This window comes from Microcaecilia unicolor, chromosome 3 (assembly GCF_901765095.1).
Source record: "Microcaecilia unicolor chromosome 3, aMicUni1.1, whole genome shotgun sequence".
Classification (NCBI taxonomy): Eukaryota; Metazoa; Chordata; class Amphibia; order Gymnophiona; family Siphonopidae; genus Microcaecilia; species Microcaecilia unicolor.
In genome coordinates, this window is record NC_044033.1 from 363,734,780 (window position 1) to 363,758,871 (window position 24,092).

A 24,092-nucleotide genomic window follows, 5' to 3' on the forward strand; every position below is an offset into this window, starting at 1 on the left:
CACAAGTGGGTTCTTATCGACCCATTTCACTTTTAAACCAAGATGTTAAATTGCTAGTGGCTATATTGGCTAGGCGTCTGAATGCGGTGATAACTTCCTTGGTGCATGAAGATCAGGTAGGCTTTGTGCCCGGACGCTATGCATCCATGAATCTTATTAGGGCTTTGCTGGCCATTCAAGACTGTAAAGGGAAAGGAGGAATGGAAGCTATAATAGGCCTGGTGTTTGACAGCATTTCCTGGCAGTGTCTTTTCTGGGTTTTGGAGCGATTTGGCATTACGGGAACCTTCGGCTGGATGGGTATCTGCTTTGTACACTCTGCCAAGGGCGCAGTTACTGATAAACAATAAACTCACAGAGGATTTCCAGTTGCAGAGAGGAACAAGGCAGGGGTGTCCTCTTTCATCGCTTCTTTTTTTGTTGGCTACAGAGCCGCTGGCTTTAAAGATTAGGGGGAGTAGGAACTTACAGGGTATTATAGTGGGAAACAGGGAGATGATCATAAACCTCTTTGCAGATGACATTTTACTTTACCTGGCACATGAACCCCCGACGACTGCCAGAGGCGTTGTCCTTGGTACGGGCGTTGGGAGACTTTCAGGACTGAGGGTTAACTGCTCCAAATCAGAACTTCTTCCCCTGTCTGGGCGCCCGGGGGAGCCTTGGTTTTCCTCATTACCCATCCCACCTGTCAAAGGACCAATGAGGTATTTGGGTATTTACCTTACTACCAAATCAAGTCTATTTTATAAATACAATGTGTTAGACCCTCTAGATAAGATTAGAAGGCTTTGTGCTGCGTGGAAGGACCTACCACTCTCATTGCTAGGCAGGGTGGCCTTGGTGAAGATGATACTTCTGCCTAAGCTGTTGTACCCCCTCCAGGTTGCACCCATTTGGGTGCTGTGGAGAGATGAGCATCTCTTTCGCTCTCTGATCCGTTCTTTTATATGGCGACAGAGAGGCGCGAGAGTAGACCATCAGAAGTTAATCTTAGATAAAAGCCAGGGGGCCTGGGCCTCCCTGATCTTCACTTGTATAACGTTGCAGCTTTGATGCGTTTTGTATTCGAGGGGATTAGGGGGATATGCCGTTTCTCACCTCCAGGATGGATGGAGGAATGGAGTTGCCCTCTGTCCTTCACAAATCTTTTACATATACCCCCTGGGACCCTCCCATGGGCTGCCTCCAAGTTGCGCTTCCTTCGGCCATTACGAAGGGCATGGTGCTGGTGGAGGGGGTCTCAGGACCGGTCCCCTGATGCCTGGCCTTTTTTGACTTTGGTGGGGAACAATGATCTCCCGGCAGGTATGGAGGGGGGGGGGGGTCAGAGTTTCGGAGGTGGCGTGGGGAGGGATGTACACATATTGGACAGTTGCTATCAGCAGAGGGGGACTCGCTTCTCACTTTTGCCTGGGTCAAAGAGAAGTGGGGACTATCAAACCACCATATGCTCCAATACCTACAGGCTTGGCACTACTAGCTTTCCTTAAAGGCTAGATATAAGATGGACTGGATGTATGGGGACCTGGATAACAATCTTTTTCGATTGCCAGCCTCTTTGAATAGATTGTCCACATGGTACAAGATTTTAAAAATGACTCTGCCAATGGATGGGTTGGGGAAGCTGACGCAGCAGTGGAACAGGGATCTAGGCACTGAGTACACACGCACACAATTTAGCGCACTCTTTTCTACATTGTATGAAATGACTAAATCTGCAGAACTACAAGAGGCACAATATAAAATATTACACAGAGCCCATATGACCAGGGCAAAAGGAGCTCATTTGGGGCTCTGGGATAGCGATCGCTGTTTGAGATGTGAAAGTGGAAGGGGCACCCTCATTCACACTTTCCTGGAGTGTCCCGCTCTATCTTTATGGAATGAGGTATTTCCTTTGCTTAACAGGGTTGTTCAGAGAACTGGAATGGGACTACAGTACCTTACTCCTGGGGGATCAGGGGCTTTTACAAACTCAGCAATTGACTCAGACCCAGAGGCGTTTCTTATACATGTCCCTTCTGTTGGTCAAGAAAACTATATTGCAGTTCTGGATATTTTCAGATCCAGTGCCATGGGACGGGTGGACTGCGAAACTCAAGAGAGATAGGTAGACATGAAAGTAAACTCTATTCTAAATCAGATAAATTGGATAATAGATCATATGCTCTGTTGTGGACAGGTTGTATGGACATGCTAGATAAATGAAAGGGTGGGAGGGAGGAGCTGTATGGATGGCTGGATGCGAGGTGGATGTCGGAGGGTGGATGTTGAGATATAAGGATAAACGGAAGCGAGCCCATGTTTTGGGGGATGTATGGTTTACTGAAAAAAAGAGGAAAAAGTTAACGCGGAGATACGTGTTTGTATTGACAGGTTGCAAAACACAGTTACAGTTTATTTTTGGTATCTATACTTGGTATGGTTTTTGTTACCTGATTTGTTGTATGTTTAACTCTCTGTATTGACAAAGAAAAAAAAAGAATCTTAAGAAGGACAGGGGCTTTGCACCTCCCCATCCTTCCTCAGATTGTTTCCCCACAAATGATATGCTGAATGCTGACTCTGTCTGCTTCCCCTATCCCATTCAAATTCTAGTGCTCCTCTCAATGGACAGGGTCAGCTGCATTCCTCTCATGCCAGACCCATGGAAGCCCCTTGGCTCACAGCATATGTCATCACAGTTAGTGATCAATTAGCAGAAAATCTTAACTGTTCTTTGGGCTTTCTTTTGGATGGGGAAGGAAAGAATATACTGCCTTCCTATGGTTTTTGCAACTACATTCATAGCAGTTTACATATTATGTACAGTAGAAACGTAGTTACGTGGGGCCACGGGGGCATGGGCCCCCACAGATTAAGCCCTGGCCCCCTCTACATTTGACCCCCCCCCAGCCGCCACCCACCCCCTGACCCACCGCCGCATCAGGTACCTTATTTGCTGGCGGGGGTCCCCAACCCCTGCCAGCCGAAGACTCTTCTTCAGCGCCGGTCGACTCCGGCGCCTTCGTTGTGTGATAATCTGTTCCTGACACCTTATGTCCTGCACGGGGCTACATACAGGACGTGCAAGGTACAGGATGTCAGGAGTTCGAAACAGATCATCAAAGAGCGAAGGCGCCAGAGTCGACAGGCGCAAAAGAAGACTCTTCGGCTGGCGGGGGTTGGGAAGCCCCACCAGCAAAACAAGGTACCTGGCGGCGACGAGGGAGGGTTTTTGCAGTGGTTGTGGTTTTGCGGTTGCGGCGAAAGGGAGGGTCCAAGTTGGCGGGGGGGGGGGGCGGCAGGGGGGAGGCGGCTAAACAGTGCCCCCCCACCTCTGGCTCTGGCCCCCCTCCCACCGAGGTCTGGCTACGCCCCTGATGTAGAGGTAATTATTTTGTACCTGGTGCAATGGAGGATTAAGTGTCTTGTCCAGAGTCACAAGGAGCTGCAGTGGGAATTGAACCTAGTTCCCCAGGATCAAAGCTCACTGCACTAACCACTAGGCTACTCCTCCATGTGATAAATACAGAACAGTTCAGAGCAACAAAAACAGAGCTGATGAGTTATTTGGTTTCCAGGGAGAGACTTCACGCAAGGTCTGGCTTTTTGGACACCCTGATTTTGGCATATTCTGGTAGGACTGGCAGCCTACAAGTACCACAGTGTACTGGGATATAAATTAAAAACACGCACACAGCACAGAAAATCCAAGGTAGGCCACTAGACCACCAGGGTGATGTAAGGTATGGAGTGGAGGAGTGGCCTAGTGGTTAGAGCACTGGTCTTGCAATCCACAGGTGGCCGGTTTAAATCCCACTGCTGCTCCTTGTGATCTTAGGCAAGTCACTTAACCCTCCATTGCCTCAGGTACAAACTTAGATTGTGAGCCCTCCTGGGACAGAGAAATATCCATGTAATTCACCTTGAGCTACTACTGAAAAAGGTGTGAGCAAAATCTAAATAAATAACTATCTCCTTACGAAAACTGACTCAGGCAAAAGCTCCTTTTCAACAGCAGGATGGATGCCCAAGGAAGATCTGTATGAAGCTCCTCTGTGCACTACCCACAGCCCTTTCTCATGCACAGAAAAACTCTTTGAAGGTTTCTACAGGAAGTCAAAGAGGACAAAGCAGGATTTCCTGGTTACCACATATTTGCACTAGAGCAGCTTTGTAACCTGGTTTGCAGTGTCTGTAAGGCACCTATAACTTTTGGCCTGCAGTTGAAACTTCGAATTTTCAACCAAGCCACCCCCACCTCTCCCTCCCCTTGTCCGTTCCCCTAACTCCCCAACCCCTCCGTCCTTTTCCTCCTTTCCGGAAATCACTGATGAGGAAACAACACATCTTCTCTCCTCCTCAAAACAAACTACCTGTTCCTCTGATCCCATTCCTACCCACCTTCTTAACACCATCTCTCCTATTCTCACCCTTTTTATCTGTCATATTCTAAATCTTTCACTTTCCACTGCAACTGTTCCTGATGCCTTCAAACATGCTGTGGTCACACCACTCCTTAAGAAGCCTTCACTTGACCCTACCTGTCCTTTCAACTATCGACCCATCTCCCTCCTCCCCTTCCTCTCCAAGATACTTGAACGTTCACCACCACTCTCTTGACTTTCTTTCATCTCAAGCTGTTCTTGACCCACTCCAGTCTGGCTTTCGCCTTCTTCATTCAACTGAAACTGCACTTACAAAAGTTTCCAACGACCTGTTACTGGCCAAATCCAAAGGTCTCTATTCTATCCTCATCCTTCTCAATCTATCCGCCGCTTTTGACACTGTTGATCACAGCTTACTCCTTGATACGTTGTCTTCACTTGGGATTCCAGGGCTCTGTTCTTTCCTGGTTCTCCTCCTACCTCTCACTTAGCACCTTTAGTATACACTCTGGTGGATCCTCTTCCACTTCTATCCCACTACCAATCGGTGTACCTCAGGGTTCAGTTCTAGGTCCTCTCCTGTTCTCCATCTACACTTCTTCCCTTGGCTCTCTGATATCATCCCATGGCTTTCAATACCATCTCTACGCTGACGACTCCCAGATCTACCTCTCTACCCCCGAAATCTCAACCAGCATCCAGACCAATGTATCAGCCTGCCTATCTGATATCGTTGCCTGGATATCTCAACATCATCTGAAACTTAACATGGCCAAAACCGAGCTTCTCATCTTTCCCCCTAAACCCACCTCTCCTCTCCCCCCTTTCTCTATTTCTGTGGATGGCACTCTCATTCTCCCTGTTTCATCAGCTTGTAATCTTGGGGTCTTCGACTCCTCTCTCTCCTTCTCTGCTCACAGCAGATTGCCAAAACTTGTCATTGCTTTCTCTATAACATCAGCAAAATCCGTCCCTTCCTCTCTGAGCACTCTACCAGATCCCTTATCCACACTCTTATCACCTCTCGCCTAGATTATTGCAACCTGCTTCTCACCGGCCTCCCACTTAGCCATCTCTCTCCTCTTCAATCAGTCCAAAACTCTGCTGCACGACTCATTTTCCGCCAGAGTCGCTATGCTCACATTAGCCCTCTCCTCAAGTCACTTCACTGGCTCCCTATCCATTTCTGCATTTAATTCAAACTTCTCTTACTGACCTATAAGTGCATTCACTCTACCACTCCCCAGTACCTCTCCACTCTTGTCTCTCCCTATGCCTCCCCTCGGGTACTCCGTTCTGTGGATAAATCTCTCTTGTCTGTCCCCTTCTCCTCTACTGCTAATTCCAGACTCTGTTCTTTTTATCTCGCTGCACCTCACGCCTGGAATAGACTCCCCGAGCCTGTACGTCTAGCCCCGTCTTTGGCCGTTTTCAAATCCAGGCTAAAAGTTCACCTCTTTAACGCTGCTTTTGACTCCTAACCACTACTCACTTGCCCTGTACCCTTTTAGCCCCACCTCTTTAATTCCCTTACCTCTTAGTTGTTCTGTCTGCTTACCTGTCCTATTTAGATTGTGAGCTCTTTGAGCAGTGACTGTCTTTTCATGTATGGTGTACAGCGCTGCGTATACCTTATAGCGCTATAGAAGTGATAAGTAGTAGTAGTAGTTGAAGGTTCTCTTTCCAGACTTTACAATTTTAATCACTTTCATTTTCATGTGAGAAAACGCCGCCATGTTCTGGCACAGTTTCCTCCAGAGAAAGTGGTCCGATAAAATCATCTGTTTCCCACTAACAATTTATTTATTTATTTGCTTACTAAGTAACTGTTACAAATATTATTACCTTTATTAAATCTTCATTAAAAATAATATTCACAAATTGTTATCTCCCTTATCATGCACTCTACACATTCATACTACTCATACATTCTCATAATCATGATCCTTTATCTTTTACCCCCTTTTCACAACAGTATATTGTCGCATGCTTTTGATTTCTTCATAGCAATAACACCATATATAAACAGATATAGGTGGCATCTGCAGGCATAAGGGCTATTGTAGTGGTGTACAATTGGGTACAGTATAGTTTTTGCTGTTCCTGGAGGGCTCACCATGATGTGAAGTATACCTGCATCCTTTTATGTGACATTCACTGTCGTGCCCTCTAGGCTGCCCCACTGCTCTGCTGGGATGTCTGTGTGGCCAGTCTAGTAACACTGCTGGCCCCCAATGGCTTGTTTTTGTGCATTTTCCCCTTGGACATTTTGTGTTTGAAAATGTATTTATTAGGATTTATTTACCGCCTTTTTGAAGGAATTCCCTGAAGGAATGACCCTTAAAGAAAGACGCACTCAGCACAAAAATGACTAAAATACAGCGATTTTCAAAGATAAGACGCTTTTCTGGTTCGAAAATGACCATGTTTGGCTCTGGATTTCTGGACATTTTTTGCAAAACATTCAAAATCAGATTTGAACATCATATTGAAAATGTCCCTCCTAAGTATAAAATGATAAATGTAATGTATATTATAATGTCATACGTTTTTATTTTGACGCTGGACTACGACTCTGTCTCCATCCAAAATGGTTTCCAAATCCAACTCTGACTCCACAGCTCTGTTAATAAGGATACGCTGCTATTAAGATAAACATGGGGAAAACCACTACTTACCATGAGATCGGTGGCACGGAATCTTGCTATCTTTGAGATTCTGCCAGGTCCTTGTAATCTGGATTGGCCACTGTTGGATGCAGGATACTGACCCATTATGGCTATTCTTATGCCTTTGGAACTGTAGAGTTTTGCTACTACAACTTCCACTATCATCCTCCCCCACCCCCCTACCCCCCACTCTCCTCAGCTGTAAGCAGGTTTCACTTTATTTCACTATTGCTTATATACCATCTCCCCAGTAAAATTACTGCTCAATGGGGTTTATATCAGATTAAAACTAAATAAAAAATTAAAACAATATACACACCAATTCTAAAGAAGAATTAACTCGCACACAAAACCCGCAAGTAATCACCAACCCCATCCACCCATCAGAGACATCCCACCAGTGTCACAAGTAGCCTCTGTACAGAGCACCCTCCTAATACTCTATCATCATCATAAATCTCAAAACTTTCCCAAATAACTTCAAAACACCATATGATCCTCCTCTAGCCTCAGCTCCAAGGCACGGAGTCCCACAGCCCTTTACTGAAAAAACAACCTGCAGGCCAACAGCCCAACCCATTATCCAGGGAACTTCAGGCCAGTTCATGTTAGTCTTGACAGCTCATAGTTAAGTGCTTGAATATCTGATTAAAAGATAAGGGACCAGTTCTATAAATTGGCACCAAGATGTAGGCTTAACAATAGGACAGATGAAGTGGAAATTCTATAATGACTTCTGGGCGCATGCCTATTCTTTATTAATCAGGATACTAATTGCAAAAGTAAATTTGCAGTATATATTCTGATGTGTCCCTGAAAGAAACTTTAAACACAACTTACTTAACCTAAAAATGGAAGCCCTCGTAGTTATTCATCATAAAGAACACCAACACACATTCACTGACTATCGATGTATAGTGATCGATCAGATAAGACCTTCCATCAGAGGTGGAGATTTAAATCGCAAGTTACTTCAATCAGAGCAACGATGGATTTACAGATTACACTCGCTCACCCCCCCAAGGTCTAAATAACAGAATAGAGTGGAAAGTGTTCCTGTAGGACGGAGGCAGTATGAGATGGAACACATTTAAATAGACGAGTTCCCTTTAAAAATTCACATGATAGGGAGAACAGATGATTGGTTCCCACAAATGGGTGTCCTTATAAAAGAAGATAGACGCCATTTTGTAACGGGTTGTCATTAAAGCTGAGAGAGCAAGAGGGCACTCAGACAAGGTAAAGATTTTACCATAAGCGAAGTATGAATTCCATGAAAACTTCACCTACTAGGACTTTTACTCACAAAATTATTTTCTTGATTTAGGTCTTTCTGAAATCATAATGTCGCAAGTGTAGCTCCCGACGAAGCAGAAAAGTGAAACGGAAGCGCTCTGTTGAGCTCACTGCATTAGACAAAGACGCATTCAGATAAGTGCCTGTTTAAACTATAGGACAACACTAACTTTAAAACAGAAAAAATAGAAAGAAAAAACATTTGAAAAAATATTTAGAAGGAAGAGTAGAAGAAGGTCATTAGACCAATGAGGAGGTTCGCCCAACTGCTGTGGTAGAAAATAAAACTCCACAGGCTGGGCTTCTGAGGTCTTCTCCTTCCAAGAGTAAAAATTCATTAACTTGCTTGCTATTAAGTAGTAAGAATATCTCATTGAGCATAGCAGCCAGAGTTAGCAATAGCTAGAATTACAAAATCATATACATGTTTTGCTCAGTCCTTCAAACTTATCCTCAAGGCTATGTTCAAACATACAATTTAAGGGCAGCACATGCTCCACAAAGCCCAAATAATTATCTGATCAGACAATTCCAGACTATTAAACTCCATTGATTGAACCTTTTGTCTAGATTAGGCCCTTAGGGGTATGCCAAGTTTGTCACAATAAATAAATTAAATACATTGAATTTTATGCAGCCCATGAGACCATGGGAGGTATACACAGAATACGTCATTTACCAGAGTTTTGGTGATTTTTAAATATTGTATTTCACAAATATTTTTAGGTCTCTCTAGCAGTTTGTTTCTGTCGTTTTTAGTTAAAGTTTTACTTATTTATTTATCACAGAAGGTCTCTGGAGCTCTGTGCATTTCCAGTTCCAAAATTACATAATATTGTGGGCCGCCAGGGCCAGTACTGACATCCCTGTGGCCCTCTGTGTATAAAGGTTGCCCATCCTGGCACAGCAGATGATTAGCACTTTCCGCCCTAGCTGTTTCTTAAAAATTAAACACAATGTAACAGCATTTTTATATTCAAATCCTTATGAAAGCAGCAGAGCTCCTGACAGCTAGACACAGACACTGAATTAGTCCAATAAAAAAGCATCACCTAGAACTTGTAGGTGTTCATTTCTACATATTCAAGTAGACTAATGCTTGGCACCAAAGGAGGAATCAGGAAATGTTCAGACATCTCTTAATTCTTTTCTAAAACTTTGGACAAGATTCCAGATCCCTATGCAATATTTCACTAGGCCAAAAAATAAAAATTAAAGACTCTCTTTAAATCTCAGTGTATTTACACCAGAGAAATTCCTCATTATCATTATTCAATAAACATCACTGCACACGGATGCAGAATCAGCTGCTCTCATGCTTCCCTAACAGTGCATTGTTTTACATAGTTTATTTATACGAGTTTGGAATACCTACATTAAAATAAATTGCACATTTAACCAGGAGATGTGTGAACATTCCATAATGCCTTGTTCTTTCTTTGGTTCAGATGTTTCACGTTGTTGTACTAATGATCTTTGTATGAATTGCTTTTAATGGAAGTCCTAAACACACTACACTAAAAATAAAGTTGCACATCAGCTGATGGCAGAACATCACTGTGAGCCCTGAGGGCCAGCTTAACCATTGGACCAGGTAAGACACTGGTCAGGGAACCAGCAATAAAGGGCACCAACATCCCCAGTCTCCGATCAACACTTCTCTTCTCCCTTTTCTCCACTGGTCCACCATCTCTCCCTCCCTCCTTTGGTCCAGCATCTCTTCCCTTCTCTCCCTAACCCCCCCCCCCCCCCTTGTACAACTCATTGGTGAGGCCCCACTTGGATTACTGTATTCAGCACCAGCTCAAGGGACTATGGTGTCCTTCTAATATCGCTTCCTACCCTTCCACCCCCCCCCCCCCCCCCCGAATTTCAGCATTTTTCCTTCCCTACTTCAGGTCAGCGTCTCTCCCCTTCTCTCTCCCCCTCCAATCTCCTTCTTCCCTTTTGCACCTCCCTACCTGCAGGTTCAGCACTGCACTTCTCCTCCTCCCTCCCCCGCTGGCAGTCCTGTAAACTGTGTGCAAGTAAGAGAGGGAGGGAGAGATGTCGGACACATGGGAGGGGGCGAGGGGGTACGCAAATGCAAACTGGCTCGGGGTGCCACAATCTCTTGAGCCAGCTCTAATACCCTGCCCAGCCTGAGATTTCAACTGAACCGAACTGTATGTCAGGGGCACATGGAAAAGAAAGCTGGGGATCCTCAGGTGCCTTATCATTCTTGGCACAAATGTGAATGAGACTGAGTAAATAATTCAAAAGAAATTGGAGCAGGATATGATGGGACAGACTTAATAAACTTATAAGGCCAGTTTTCATATAGGAAACTAGGCTAACAATCTTGCATAGATCAAATTACAAAATCATATACATTAAGTATTACTGAAGTTCTTCAAACTGATCCTTAAGACTTAATTCAAACATACAATTTAAGGGCAGCACATGCTCCACAAAGCCCAAATAATTATATGATCAGACAATTCCAGACTGAGTTGTGCATTAACCTCCATTGCTTGAACCTTTTGTCTGGACAATATTCAAAAAGAGTTAATCAGGAAGGGAAAGTTCCTGTCTGGTTAAATCGCACTGAGCAAGTCAGAAGTGGATATTCAGCAATACTTAACCCAGACAGTACCGCTGAATATTTGTTCTGACCACTGCGGCACTCGCCATTTAGCGCCAGGGCAGTTTGGAGACAGAGTCGGAACAGAGCCAGGAGTTGTACAGGCCACCAGCAATATTCAGTGACAGTGCCAGCATCACTAACTGGGCATGTTGGATTACAAAAACAGCAGCCTTATCTTTGCCCAATTAGCTAAGTGGGTGTGCTGCTGAATATCGTATGTATCCAGATAGCTTCTGGGCACTGCCAAGGACCTGGATATTTAGGGGTATGTTTACTAAGGCGCGTTAGCGTTTTTAACGCGCCTTTAAAGTTAAGGCGCATTAAACACTAACGCGCCAATACATTCCTATAGGCGTGTTAGCGTTTGCCACGTGTTAGCATTTAACGCACGTTAAACATGCTAACCCGCCTATAGCGAGCCTTTGTAAATACAGGCGTTAGTGTCAGGGCCTGGAAAGGACCTGGCAATGAATATTCTGGTCTAATTTTCAATGCTGACTACCGTCAGCTGACTCTTTAGTACACAAGTCACTGACTCCAGCTTCTTCCAGTGCTCTCCCTCTGACCAACCAGTTTGTGCCACAATGTAAAAGCCACTGTGAAAGACTGCCCAAAAAGAACATGTCGACCTGGAACCATCTGAACTCAGAAAGACAAGACAAATCCCTTTGCAATCAGAGTGGATCAAGCAACCTTTTTCAACCTTGCCAATACTCCTAACTTTGCTTCATAAGCTGACATTTATGTTTTAACGTGTTTATATTGGCAAGAACAGCTCAATACACATCATATCAAGAGAAACCTTAATACAGCACAAAATACACAGACAAAAAAAAGACAAAGAAAAACATCAACATTTTATAATTTTCATCCCCCTTTCCTTTAACTACGTCCCTAACGTCCCCTCCCATCTACTACTATTACTACTACTACTATTTAACATTTCTAAAGCGCTACCAGGGTTACGCAGCGCTGTACAATCTAACAAAGAAGGACAGTGCCTGCTCAAAGGCGCTTACAATCTAAAGGACAAAAAAAATGCAGTCAATCAAATTGGGGGCAGTCTAGATTTCCTGGATAGAGGTACAATGGTTAGGTGCCGAAAGCGACATTGAAGAGGTGGGCTTTGAGCAAGGATTTGAAGATGGGCAGGGAGGGGGCTTGGCGTATGGGCTCAGGGAATTTATTCCAAGCATAGGGTGAGGCGAGGCAGAATGAGCGGAGCCTGAAGTTGACGGTGGTGGAGAAGGGTACTGAGAGGAGGGATTTGTCCTGTGAGCGGAGGTTATGAGTAGGAGCGTAAGGGGAGATGAGGGTAGAGAGGTAATGAGGGGCTGCAGATTGAGTGCATTTGTAGGTTAGTAGGAGAAGCTTGAACTGTATGCGGTACCTGATCGGAAGCCAGTGAAGTGACTTGAGGAGAGGGGTGATGAGCATATCGGTCTAGGCGGAAGATAAGACGGGCAGCAGAGTTCAAAACGAATTGAAGGGGGGATAGATGGTTAAGTGGGAGGCCAGTGAGGAGTAGGTTGCAGTAGTCAAGGCGAGAGGTTCGGGTGGTGTGCTCGGAGAGGAAGGGGCAAATTTTGCTGATGTTATAGAGAAAGAAGCGACAGGTCTTGGCTGTATGCTGGATATGGGCAGAGAAGGAGAGGGAGGAGTCGAAGATGACTCCGAGGTTGCGGGCAGATGAGACGGGGAGGATAAGGGTGTTGTCGACTGAAATAGAGAGTGGAGGGAGAGGAGAAGAGGGTTTGGGTGGAAAGACAATGAGCTCGGTCTTGGCCATGTTCAGTTTCAGGTGGCGGTTGGACATCCAGGCAGCAATGTCGGATAAGCAGGCTGATCTAAGCCCCCCGCACCCTCCCATCCTCCCCTCCCCCCTACCATCTAATCCCCTCCTCCTCCCCCCCACCTTGGACTTTTACTCTGATAGTCCAAGTGAGCCCCCCCCTCCAGTAAAGTTTCAAATAAGCTGGGGAAGACATAAGAAATCATTTATAATCCCCCTAGAGCACAGATTTATGACTTATTTAGAATCAAGCTTCGTCCTCTGGGAGTTAATCCCCGTAAGCTGACATTTAATTATAGAGAAAAAGACTGGTGACCCAAGGAAGCTCTTCTTATGTGGTACACATATCACCCGTCACTAAAATCCCTGTGGCATATTTTTCATAATAAAGGGTTTCAGCTCACCTTCCACACTGTCAGAACAGGAGGTCCCTATCCCTGTGTCCCCGCTGTCGGACGTTAGGCTCAGGCGCCTGGCACGGTGACTTTGCACATTTGATGGAAGGGCTGTCGTCTGCCACAGCAATTCAGGGCCAGGTAGCCATGCTGGCAAGGGAAAATCCGGTCCTGTGAACACAAAGACACACTTGTGAACACTGGCAGCTCTTGGAAGCTTGTAACAGTGAGCAAAGCAACACAAACAGCATGGATAATGCTTCACTTCCACCTGGAAAATGAACCACTATTGTGACTTGCGCCCCTTTCTGAAAATAAAACGAAGCTTCCATGCTTCTTGCTACCACTCAAATTGTTTCAAGGTGGTTGTCTAAAGATATTGATATTTTTTTTATTTATTGAATTTTAATCATGTATTACAAACAATACAGAAAAAGAAAAGCAATTATACATCAAGAAAATTAATGATAAAAATAAAATAATTACAAGTCCACATCAAGAGGAAAATTTTAGTATACTAAAGAGACAAAGGTAAAACACAAGATTAGTAACTAAGGGCTAGGTTTACTAAGCGGAACTATGGGTGCGTTAGCGTTTTTAAGGCGCCCATAGAAATGTATAGGCGTGTTAGCATTTAATGCACCTTAAATTTACAGGCGAGTTAAAAACGCTAATGCGCCTTAGTAAACATACCCCTATATCAAATATTTGCATTGCAGGCCAAATAAAAACCATATATCTAACTACCCTGTTTCCCCGAAAATAAGACCTAGTAGAGGTTTTGCTGAATTGCTAAATATAAGGCCTCCCCCGAAAGTAAGACCTAACAAAGTTTTTGTTTGACCCCGATGGGACATGGACACAGAAACCTTCATTTTTTTTTTTTTGCTGCAACCCAAAGATGAAATAACATTAAAGAAATGCAAGAAACAAGACTGAGGTGGAAAATCTATCGTCCAGCGGACTCCTACCGTCCTCCTTCATGCTTTTGTGAAGATCAACTACCGGTAAGTGAGCCCGGAAAGAAAAGAAACATCCCCCTTGCAGAAATAATAAAAGAAAATGAGTAACCGATGGAAAGTGTTGGGAATGTACAGGAGGAGCGCATAAAGCGCCACCAATGGGGAACGGGGTTACCGTAGAATTTTTTTAAACGTGTGTAATACGGTAGGGATGATCCTGCGCCCTAAGCCCTCTCACAACCTCCCGAGACTCCCAGCCAGAGCAGCCCGGCCCCACATTCCATTACCTTCCCTAGTTCATACCCCTCCTCCATTCCCAGCCCGGCCAGGGCGGCTCTGCTCCTCTCGAGTCCTGCGGTCACTGTGGGCAGATAGGCGAGCCACGGCCTACTCCTGCAGGATACCGCCCCCCTCTTCAATACTGTTCCTGACCGCCACAGTCCCCCTACTACTCCCGAATAAGACATCCCCTGAAAATAAGACCTAGCGCATCTTTGGGAGCAAAAATTAATATAAGACACTGTCTTATTTTCGGGGAAACACGGTAATACCCCAACTAACTAAACTATACTCCAGCTCTATTTTGTCCTGTAACAACAGCTTTATCGACCAGAAAAGCCTCTAGCTGTATAGGATCTAGGAAAACATAGTGATTATTCTCAAAGTCTATCAAGAAATTTTTTTTAAAAAGGATCCTCACACAGCCAAAACCTTAGGTTCTAGCCATAGGAAGACCTTCCTACAAACGAAGCTGAGCTGGCCTGGAGACATACGGGAACAACTGTATTGTTTGACCACAAAACAGCAAACTCTAGGGATTGATATTTTATTCTAAAAAATAAGGTAAAATAATTGATGCCAGATCCAATTAGAGTCAAGTCTGAGGAAATGAAGAAGTGAAAGGAATATATTACTTCACCACTGAAACACAGAGTCCAGAAAATAATGGTTTTCACAGTTTACATGTACAGTATGCATTTACAAGGAGTCACACATACGTCAGCTCTAACATTTAGCAGAGAATTCATCTGGAGAATGATACAGGATATGATCAACATCCTGCTTATTTATGGACAGGTCTTCGCTCTCCCATGCGCTTCAAATTTTATTTTCTGCTTAAATTAAAACTTCTTTTTTCTTAACCTGTGTTTCACCTGGATGTACACTGCAGATAGCTGTGTAATGAACATCATTCATTGTTCACAGATCTTGAAGCTACACTGTGCCTGTCCAGAGACAACTCACATAGACTTCAATTCTGAAAACTTTATGTGTCGCACACTAGCCAAACGTCTCAAGAAATTCGGCTCACAGTTTTTTCATATGCTGCAGGAATGGCATTCAAAAGCACTGAGGTGGTGGATCAGAGGCAGTGTTGTACACTGCTAGACATGAGAATTGGGTTCAATTCCCAGGCCATGCCTCTGCTCCCAGAACAGCTGGAGATGCTGCCAATGCAATATTCACACCCCTAAAAGGGGAGGAGTCTTAGCTGTCGCTCACTGAGGGGGTAATTCCATAAAATAGGCACTATCCCCCTGACTTTCAGCGCTATTTAACTGGTCAGAACGGCTGCTGACCGGTTAAATAGTGCTTAACCAGCCAGCTGAATATCCCCAGTTAGCAGCTAGTGGATAGCTGCTTATATCAGGTGGCATAACCAGCTATCTGCTGATTTTTAAACCAGGTTTCGCAGCCATATTTGCCTGCGTGAAAACCTGCTATATCTTTGGCCAGTTTAAAGATAACAGGATAAGTCTGAATACTGACTTAGCCGATTATCTTTAAACTGGCAAAAAATGAACTGGATATTCACTGCTGGTCACTGGAAACGACCCGGCATTGAATATCCAAGCTTAGTTACGACCACAGGAGGTAACTGGTCTAAGTCCCACGGTCCTCTATTTACACACCAGTTAGGCATCCAGCGGTAAATATTCAGCCAGCAGTGAGCACTTCGCTGACTGGCACCGGAATTATTCAATGCCGGGCCATATCCAGTTCATGCAGCGCCGGCTAACACATGGCCGCTTGTCGATATTCAGAACTTAAGTAGTCATGGGTTGCCATATAAAGACAGGATTGTGTTCTATGTGGTCTCATTTATGCGGTTACCCTGGCTGGTTAAGGGGTCCTTTTACTAAGCCGTGTAAGCGTTTACTGCACCCGATGTGCGTCAATTCCGAGTTGCCGCGTGGCCCAGGCAGTAATTTCATTTTTGACACGCGTCCCCTACAAGCATCAGAAAATATTTTTCTTTTCTGGCGCACGGGCGGTTAATTGCCATTGAACACGCGTTGACCATCACCGCCCGGTTAACACATGAGACCTTATCGGTAAGTCAATGGCGGGCGGTAAGGTCTCAGACCCAAAATGGACGCACGCCAATTTTCATTTAGTCGCAAGTCCATTTTCGCCCCCCCCCCCCCCCCCAAAAAAAAAAAAGGTTTTTTTTTTTACAGGTGTGCTGAAAAATGATCCTGCACGGGGCCAAAACACACGCCTACACTACCGCAGGCCATTTTTCAGCGCACTTAGTAAAGGACCCCTAAGTGCTGAATACTGGCACTTAACCAAGTGCTGACTCCACCCCTGGAATGCCCCCAAAATAGACGGCTTTGACTTATGCACTAACTGCTAATTTTCAGCAGCAATAACCAATTAAGTGCCACTGAAAATTAGCAGATAGCCTTAAACAAGCGATTTAACCGGACAGTGGCCATTTCTGGCTGGTTAAATCATTTTGAATACTAGCCAGATAAATGATTAGACTCCTAGCACATATGTGTACTTTCGGTGGCAGCTCTATCATAAGGCCACATGAGGTGGGGGCAGATGGGACTCCTGTGAGGCAGCATCGCCCCCCCCCACCCCCCACCCTTTCTTCCCCTAAACTCTCTTCTCCAAAATTACCTTTTTGTTTTCTTTTCTTGTCTTTCAAAAGAAGATGGCGGCAGCGACTCCCATAGGTTGCCCTGCCACCGGTCCCCTGCCACTGGTCCCTGCTCCCCTATACTGCGTGTGGACCACCTCTCAGGAAACAAGAAATTACATCAGAGAGGCAGGCTGCATGCAATACAGAGAAGGAGCTGGGACCATCGGCAAGTTGCTGCCGCCACCCTCTTTTAAAAAACAAGAAAAGAATAGAAAAAGGTAATTTCGGGGAAGGGGGCTAGGGCGGTGGAGGAGCCGGGCCGACAGCTCATTTTCTGCCTCAGACGACAGATTGTCTTGGGCTGCTCCTATGTGCTTCTATTTATTTATTGCACTTGTATCCCACATTTTCCCACCTATTTGCAGGCTCAATGTGGCTTACAAAGACCTGATATGGCATCACCATACCAGGGTAGAGAATACAATTGGTGTTACAAAGAAGTCAAGGAAACAAAAGGAGTTGGTCAAGCAGTTCTGGAAAGATACATTCTGATAAAGGAGGCTAGGCGTTGTGTTTTAGTTAGTTATGGGTTTTCGTGGTAGGCCTTGTTAAAGAGATAGGTTTTCAGAGATTTGCAGAAGTCACTTAGTTCGTTGATCGTTTTCAAGTGAGTTGGAAATGCATTCCACAGCTGCGTACTCATATAGGAAAAGCTGGTCGCGTGTGTTAGTTTGTATTTTAATCCTTTACAGCTGGGGAAGTGTAGGTTGAGAAAGGTTTAGGAGGATCTTTTAGCATTTCTGGGTGGCAGATCCACGAGGTCTAGCATGTAAGTCGGGGCATCTCCATAAATGATTTTATGAACAATTGTGCAGATCTTGAACGTGATGCGTTCTTTAAGAGGGAGCCAGTGTAGTTTCTTTCTTAAGGTTTTTGCACTTTCATATTTTGTTTTTCCAAATATGAGTCTAGCACATACAGACCAACATTCCACCTATTCACTCTTCTGTACCTACACACATTCTTCCAGGTTGCAGGAAGGGTGGAGTATGATGTAAGTTACATGCATATCAGCAAAACAGACACAAACATTTACTTTACAGCCCCTCTATGTACACTGTTAAGCTAGTATTCTATAAAGGAAAGTAGAAGCCTAAGTTTCAAGTTTTATTTATATTCGATATACCGCTCAATCAGTTATACCATCTAAGCAGTTTACAATCACATTAATCAAGTCAAGTAGGAAAAGAAATTACAATCATGATAAGTAAAAGCAATAGATTACAGTGTAGTTGCAGTATCGAACCATGGCCCACAGAAGTAAAGAAGAACAGAAATGCTATTTGTGTAACCAGACTATAATTCAGTTTATGCACTGTAGGATTTTTCAAGCTTCAAATTTTTAGTTACATGTTCCTTTATAGAATAGGCTCCTACCAGAAGCCCGTTTATGTTTAAATCTGTTTATCAGTATAGTCAATAAATGAACAAGAAACAACCAAACAAGTCAAAGCAGCACTGGGAACAATGATACATCAATCAAGCAAAAACACAGAGGAGCTTTGTGTCTGATAAACCCCTGAAAGACAAAGAACATGTGTCCCAAAATGAAGTCAACACCCCAATCATTCCCCCTCCCCACACACACGCAAATAAATAAATAAATAAATACATTTTCATACAAAATTACAAAGTATTCAAAATCAGACTGCGGGCTCTGGGAGAATGCATATTTATTTATTTATTTATTTATTTATTTGTTGCATTTGTATCCCGGTAACAAGCAAAAAAAGAGGGAGAAACTCCACTAGAACTTGTGTTATACAACAGTCATATACAAGGGAGTTAATTCTTACAGCATGTAGGATATCAGAATATGTAAAGGGGCAGCAAAGACCTCAGACAGGTGGGACACAGCAAAATTGCTGAAATTGCTCATAGAGAGTCACCACAATTTAATCATCGGTCATCCACCAACCCCCTACCACAACGTGAAAAATTATATTTTTTTGAGGAGAAAGTTTTCCACTTTCAGAGCCGCTAGTCTGTCCGGCTATGAGACTTTTGCATTAGCCACTTGAGCAGTGCTAGTTTATTGGACGTCCTTTCCCCTGAAGAAGCCCCACCAGCGAAACGGGTCCATTGGGCGGGGAAGCCCTTCCACGTTACTGCTTTGAGCTAAGTGGTTTTGTTTGCACTTTACTCTTTCATAAACTGTTTGGCACATAGTGGACTAGCATGTTTTTTGAAAAATTTCTCCTCAAAAAAATATAATTTTTCACGTTGTGGTAGGGGGTTGGTGGATGACCGATGATTAAACTGTGGTGACTCTCTATGAGTAATTTCAGCAATTTTGCTGTGTCCCACCTGTCTGAGGTCTTTGCTCCCCCTTTACATATTCTGATATCCTACATGCTGTAAGAATTAACTCCCTTGTGTATGATTGTTGCATTTGTATCCCACATTTTCCCACCTATTTGCAGGCTCAATGTGGTTTACATAGTACCGTGATGGCAATCGCCAATTCCGGTATAAGAAATACAGAGTGTTGATTGCGTTAAAGTTCAAGAGTAACAGAGTGAATTAGGTAGTCAAGGATGAAGAGTTAAGTTTTGTCCAGTTCTGGTATAAGTTTCGTTGTGTTGCAGGGTTCAGGTGTTTAGGTTGGATCGTTATGGTATGCCTTTTTGAACAAATTGGTTATTAATGATTTCTGAAAGCTTGTTAAGTCATGCATTGTTTTCATGACGTTTGATAGTGCATTCCAAAGTTGTGTGCTTATGTAGGAGAAGCTGGATGCATATGTTGATTTATATTATAGTTCTTTGCAGCTTGTGTAATGGAGATTTAGGTATCTGCGTACTGATTTTTTTGTGATTCTGGAATAAACTTCCTGAGCCCCTACGTCTTGCCCCATCCTTGGCCACCTTTAAATCTAGACTGAAAGCCCACCTCTTTAACATTGCTTTTGACTCGTAACCACTTGTAACCACTCGCCTCCACCTACCCTCCTCTCTTCCTTCCCGTTCACATTAATTGATTTGATTACTTTATTTTTTGTCTATTAGATTGTAAGCTCTTTGAGCAGGGACTGTCTTTTTTCTATGTTTGTGCAGCGCTGCGTAAGCCTTGTAGCGCTATAGAAATGCTAAATAGTAGTAGTAGTAGTAGTAAGTCTATAAGGTCTGCCATGTAGATCGGGGCCTCGCCGTGAATAATTTTGTGAACCAGGGTGCAGATTTTGAACGCAATTCGTTCTTTGATTGGGAGCCAATGTAGTTTTATAAGGACCCCACACAGTTAATTCCAAACCTAAGGAGGGTCAGGAACAGCCAGAAGCCCAGTTAGAGAATACCCAGCGATAATTCAAGTTAATAGGCATTAATTGGCATTCATTTGCAATTACCCGCATAACTCCACTTATCACTAATCTATGAACTTAGCACTCAAAATCTACAGCATGCAACTGCAAGGGAGGGGTGTGCACGTGGAAGGGGAATGGGTGGATCAGGGACATGCCAAACATTTACATGCTAAGGACTAGATTCTATAAATGGCGCCCAAATTTGGGTGGCAAAAAAATGAGCGCTATTCAATAAACGGCGCAGATTTGTAGATCACCCCTTTACAGCTGGGAAAGTGGGCAATGAGGTGGGCTCTCAGCTTCTCCTTGAGGTTTGGTAGCAATAGTTCCACTTGTGACATCATGCAGCTTGGTGCAGTGCCGTATGTGTGTGCACATGAGCGTGTAAATGCCAAATAGCCACCTAAGCGCTATTCTGTAAATGCCCACATATCTTACACAGGACCAGTGGCGTAGCTATGTGGGGCCACGGGGGCCTGGGCCCCCGTATTTGGCCCTGGACCCCCCTGCCGACGACCCTCTCGACCCTCCCTCCCGCCGCCAACCCGCCATCACCTACCTTTGCTGGTGGAGGACCCCAACCCCCACCAGCCGAGGTCCTCTTCTTCCTTCGTTCTGTTTCTGAGTCTGACATCCTGCACGTTGTACATGCAGGACGTCAGACTCAGAAACAGAACGAAGGAAGAAGAGGACCTCGGCTGGCGGGGGTTGGGGTCCCCCGCCAGCAAAGGTAGGCGGCGGCGGGGGAGGGTTGGCGGCACCGGGGGGAAAGTCTGGCTATGCCCCTGCACAGTACATGTTTACAGACAGGATTACACATGGGTGAAGTCGGAGCAGGGCACACACTTATGCCCATAAATTACAGGATACTGTCTTACATGAATATCTTCAGCATTTAGGCATAAGCATTTATACCAGCTCTACAGCTGCCATTTATGCATTTGTACCTAAATTATAAGCACATATTTACCTGTTCTGCACCTAAGACTCCTTCTACTAAGTGGCGGTAAGCCCAACGCAGGCTTAACGCTCGCTATACAGGACGAACCACTGGGCTACCGCAGCAGCCTGGCAGTACTTCCCACCCCTAGCACGCTATCATTTGCAGCGATACAAAAATGTATTTATTTTTGTAGAGCCAGAGTGTACCCAGTGGTAATCGGGCAGTGTCACACTGGCCGGTTACTGTTGGGTTAATGCAGGAACCCTTACCGCCACCTCAATGGGTGGCGGTAAGGGCTCCCTCCCCCCTGAAATGGCCACACGGCAAGTGCTTTACTTGCCACAGGGGGCCTTGGTGCATGTGTAAAACATGTGCCGGTGCCAGCACCGGCCCCCTTTTGCCGCAGATTGGTAAAAGGGGCCCCTACTGTCATTTATAGAAAAAGTGCCACACAAGTGCCCTCTGGGCACCTAAATATAGGTGCACTTATAGACTTGCTTTCAGAGGGGGCCTTTTACTAAGCCACAGTAGTGTTTTTAGCTCACAGTAGAAATCAGCTGGCATGCCCATAGGAATATAATGGGCGTCCCGGCGTTTATTGCCGGATGATTTCTACCGTGAGCTAAAAATGCTAACGCAGTTTAGTAAAAGACCCCCTAAGAAAAATAAAGTAAATAGTAAAATATTTTGGAAAGAACGGAAGAAAACTTAGATTATACAGCGTTACAACACAAGAATTGAACAATATAGTTACATTTAGCATCACTAAAAATGAGGAAATCTATAGTTAATCAGAATCCTTGGTTTAACGAAAAGCTAGTGGACATAAAAAGAAACTGTAAGAAATTAGAGAGATCGTGGCACAAATCTAAGGATATAGAAATATATGCAAAATGGGGGCAGGAGATTTCAATTTACAAAAAAATGTATTTTTGAGGCGAAAAAGAGCAATTCTGAGAAACTTATAGATGAGGCTGATAATTCTCCTAAGTGTTTATTTCATGTTTTTATGTCTATTACATTGACTGAGTCAGTTCAAATTATATCTCAGGAACTGCAACCTGAAGCAGAGGAACTGGCTAATTATTTTCAGTTAAAGATTAACACTATTAGACAGAGTCATAAACCTCAAGTACAGAGATCGTATCTACACTTAGATGAAGATGAATAGAACGGAATTTACGTTTATTTGCGGTGGGATCATTTTGAAGCAGCAGATGTAAAAGCGTCTTATGAAACTATCTAAAAAAAATCTAGTTGTTTCGATATTTGACCTTCATATTTATTGAAGACAATTTCTTCTGATGTAATTATCTGGCTTACTCCCCCCCCCCCCCCCTTTACAAAGCCACACTAGTGGCTGCGGCACGGCAATGCCCATTCACTGTGAATGGGATGTGTCGGCATTATCGCACTGGCAGCTGTTAGTGTGGCTTTGTAAAAAGGAAGAGGGGGTCAGTTTGTAAATTTTACTTTAAGATTAGGAATTTATCCCTCAACTCTTGCTAAAACTACTTTAACACCCAAGGCAAAAAAAAAAACTATAGACCAATGGAAGCATTTCTTGGCTTGCTAAACTCTTGGAATTTGTACTGAATAACCTACTTAAAGATTATCTGCCGGATTCTATATATCACGCCTAGCATTCCAAGCCAAAATCTAAGCGTATTCCATAACAACACGCATAACTTAAATGGCTTAACCAATCAGTGTTAATAATAATGAGCACTAATAAATTTATAAATATAGGGCCAGATTCTATATATGGCACCTGGAAAATCCACATGGAAATCATTTTTGCCTAAGCGTATTCTATAAGATTTTAGCGTGGTATATAGAATATGTTTAGTTGATATCCCAGCACCTAAAACTATATACATCCACTTACACTGATGAAAATATGGTGTAAATCCCTGTGTGTAGATTTACGCGGACTGGGCTATATTTTATAACAATGCGCATAAATTTGGGAATGCCCACGAAATGGCCATTTTCCTGCCCATAGCCATGCCCCTTTTGAACTACATGCTTTAGAATTTAGGCGCAGTTCATTACTGAATACACTTAGTGAGTTATGCGCGTGAATTCTAATTATTGCCAAATCTATTGCATGACTCTTAGCATGGATTAAGGCAACTACACAGTATAGAAACCTTGCTGCTGGAAATGGTTACAGAGATTAGGACATCTTTAGGCAACGGGCTGCAGAAGAGTTTACTACAATTCGATATTTCGGCTGCCTTTGATGCAGTAAATCATGGGCAGCTGTTAGTTAGGCTGAGCAAGCTTCGTATGAATAGGTAGGTTTTGAATGGTTTGGAGAGTTTCTACAAAAAAGAATATATAGAGTTAAGAAGGGTATTAATTTATCTTTGGAATGGAGGACAAGTTGTGGGGTGCCACAAGGCTCCCCGCTTTCACCTTCTCTCTTTAATCTTTAATTGAGAAAGATGTGTATTCTGTTATCAGAGTTTGGTATCACAGTCTTCTTGTATGCTGACAATATTATTTTGCTATACAGAAAAATTTGATAATACAATAGGATTATTGAAGGAGACCACTATTAGGATCTCCTTCAATAATCCTATTGTATCATCAAATTTCTTAAAATAGAATAGGTCAAAGACTAAGATAGACTGGTTTGGTTCTTATGATCTATTACCAATAAAATCTTTTGTGCTCGATTCAGGACAGGACCGGCAGATAGATAATCACTCCAAAATCCTTGGCGTGTTGGTTGATTCAGGTCTCACTTTTGAATTACAGTTAAAAGCTCTTACGAAGATTTCTTTTTCCA

The 24,092-nt window shown here is 43.8% G+C and overlaps 1 protein-coding gene across 2 annotated transcripts in view; it reads right to left on the reverse strand.

Moving 5' to 3' along the window:
- The window catches only part of CEP85L (centrosomal protein 85 like), a 350,628-nt gene that overhangs the window by 275,693 nt on the left and 50,843 nt on the right, over window positions 1-24,092 (reverse strand). For both annotated transcript variants that reach the window (XM_030198550.1, XM_030198549.1), the window contains exon 2: window positions 13,161-13,322. In XM_030198550.1, coding sequence (XP_030054410.1) covers window positions 13,161-13,322 — 162 coding nt within the window. The remainder of the gene's footprint in view (window positions 1-13,160; window positions 13,323-24,092) is intronic.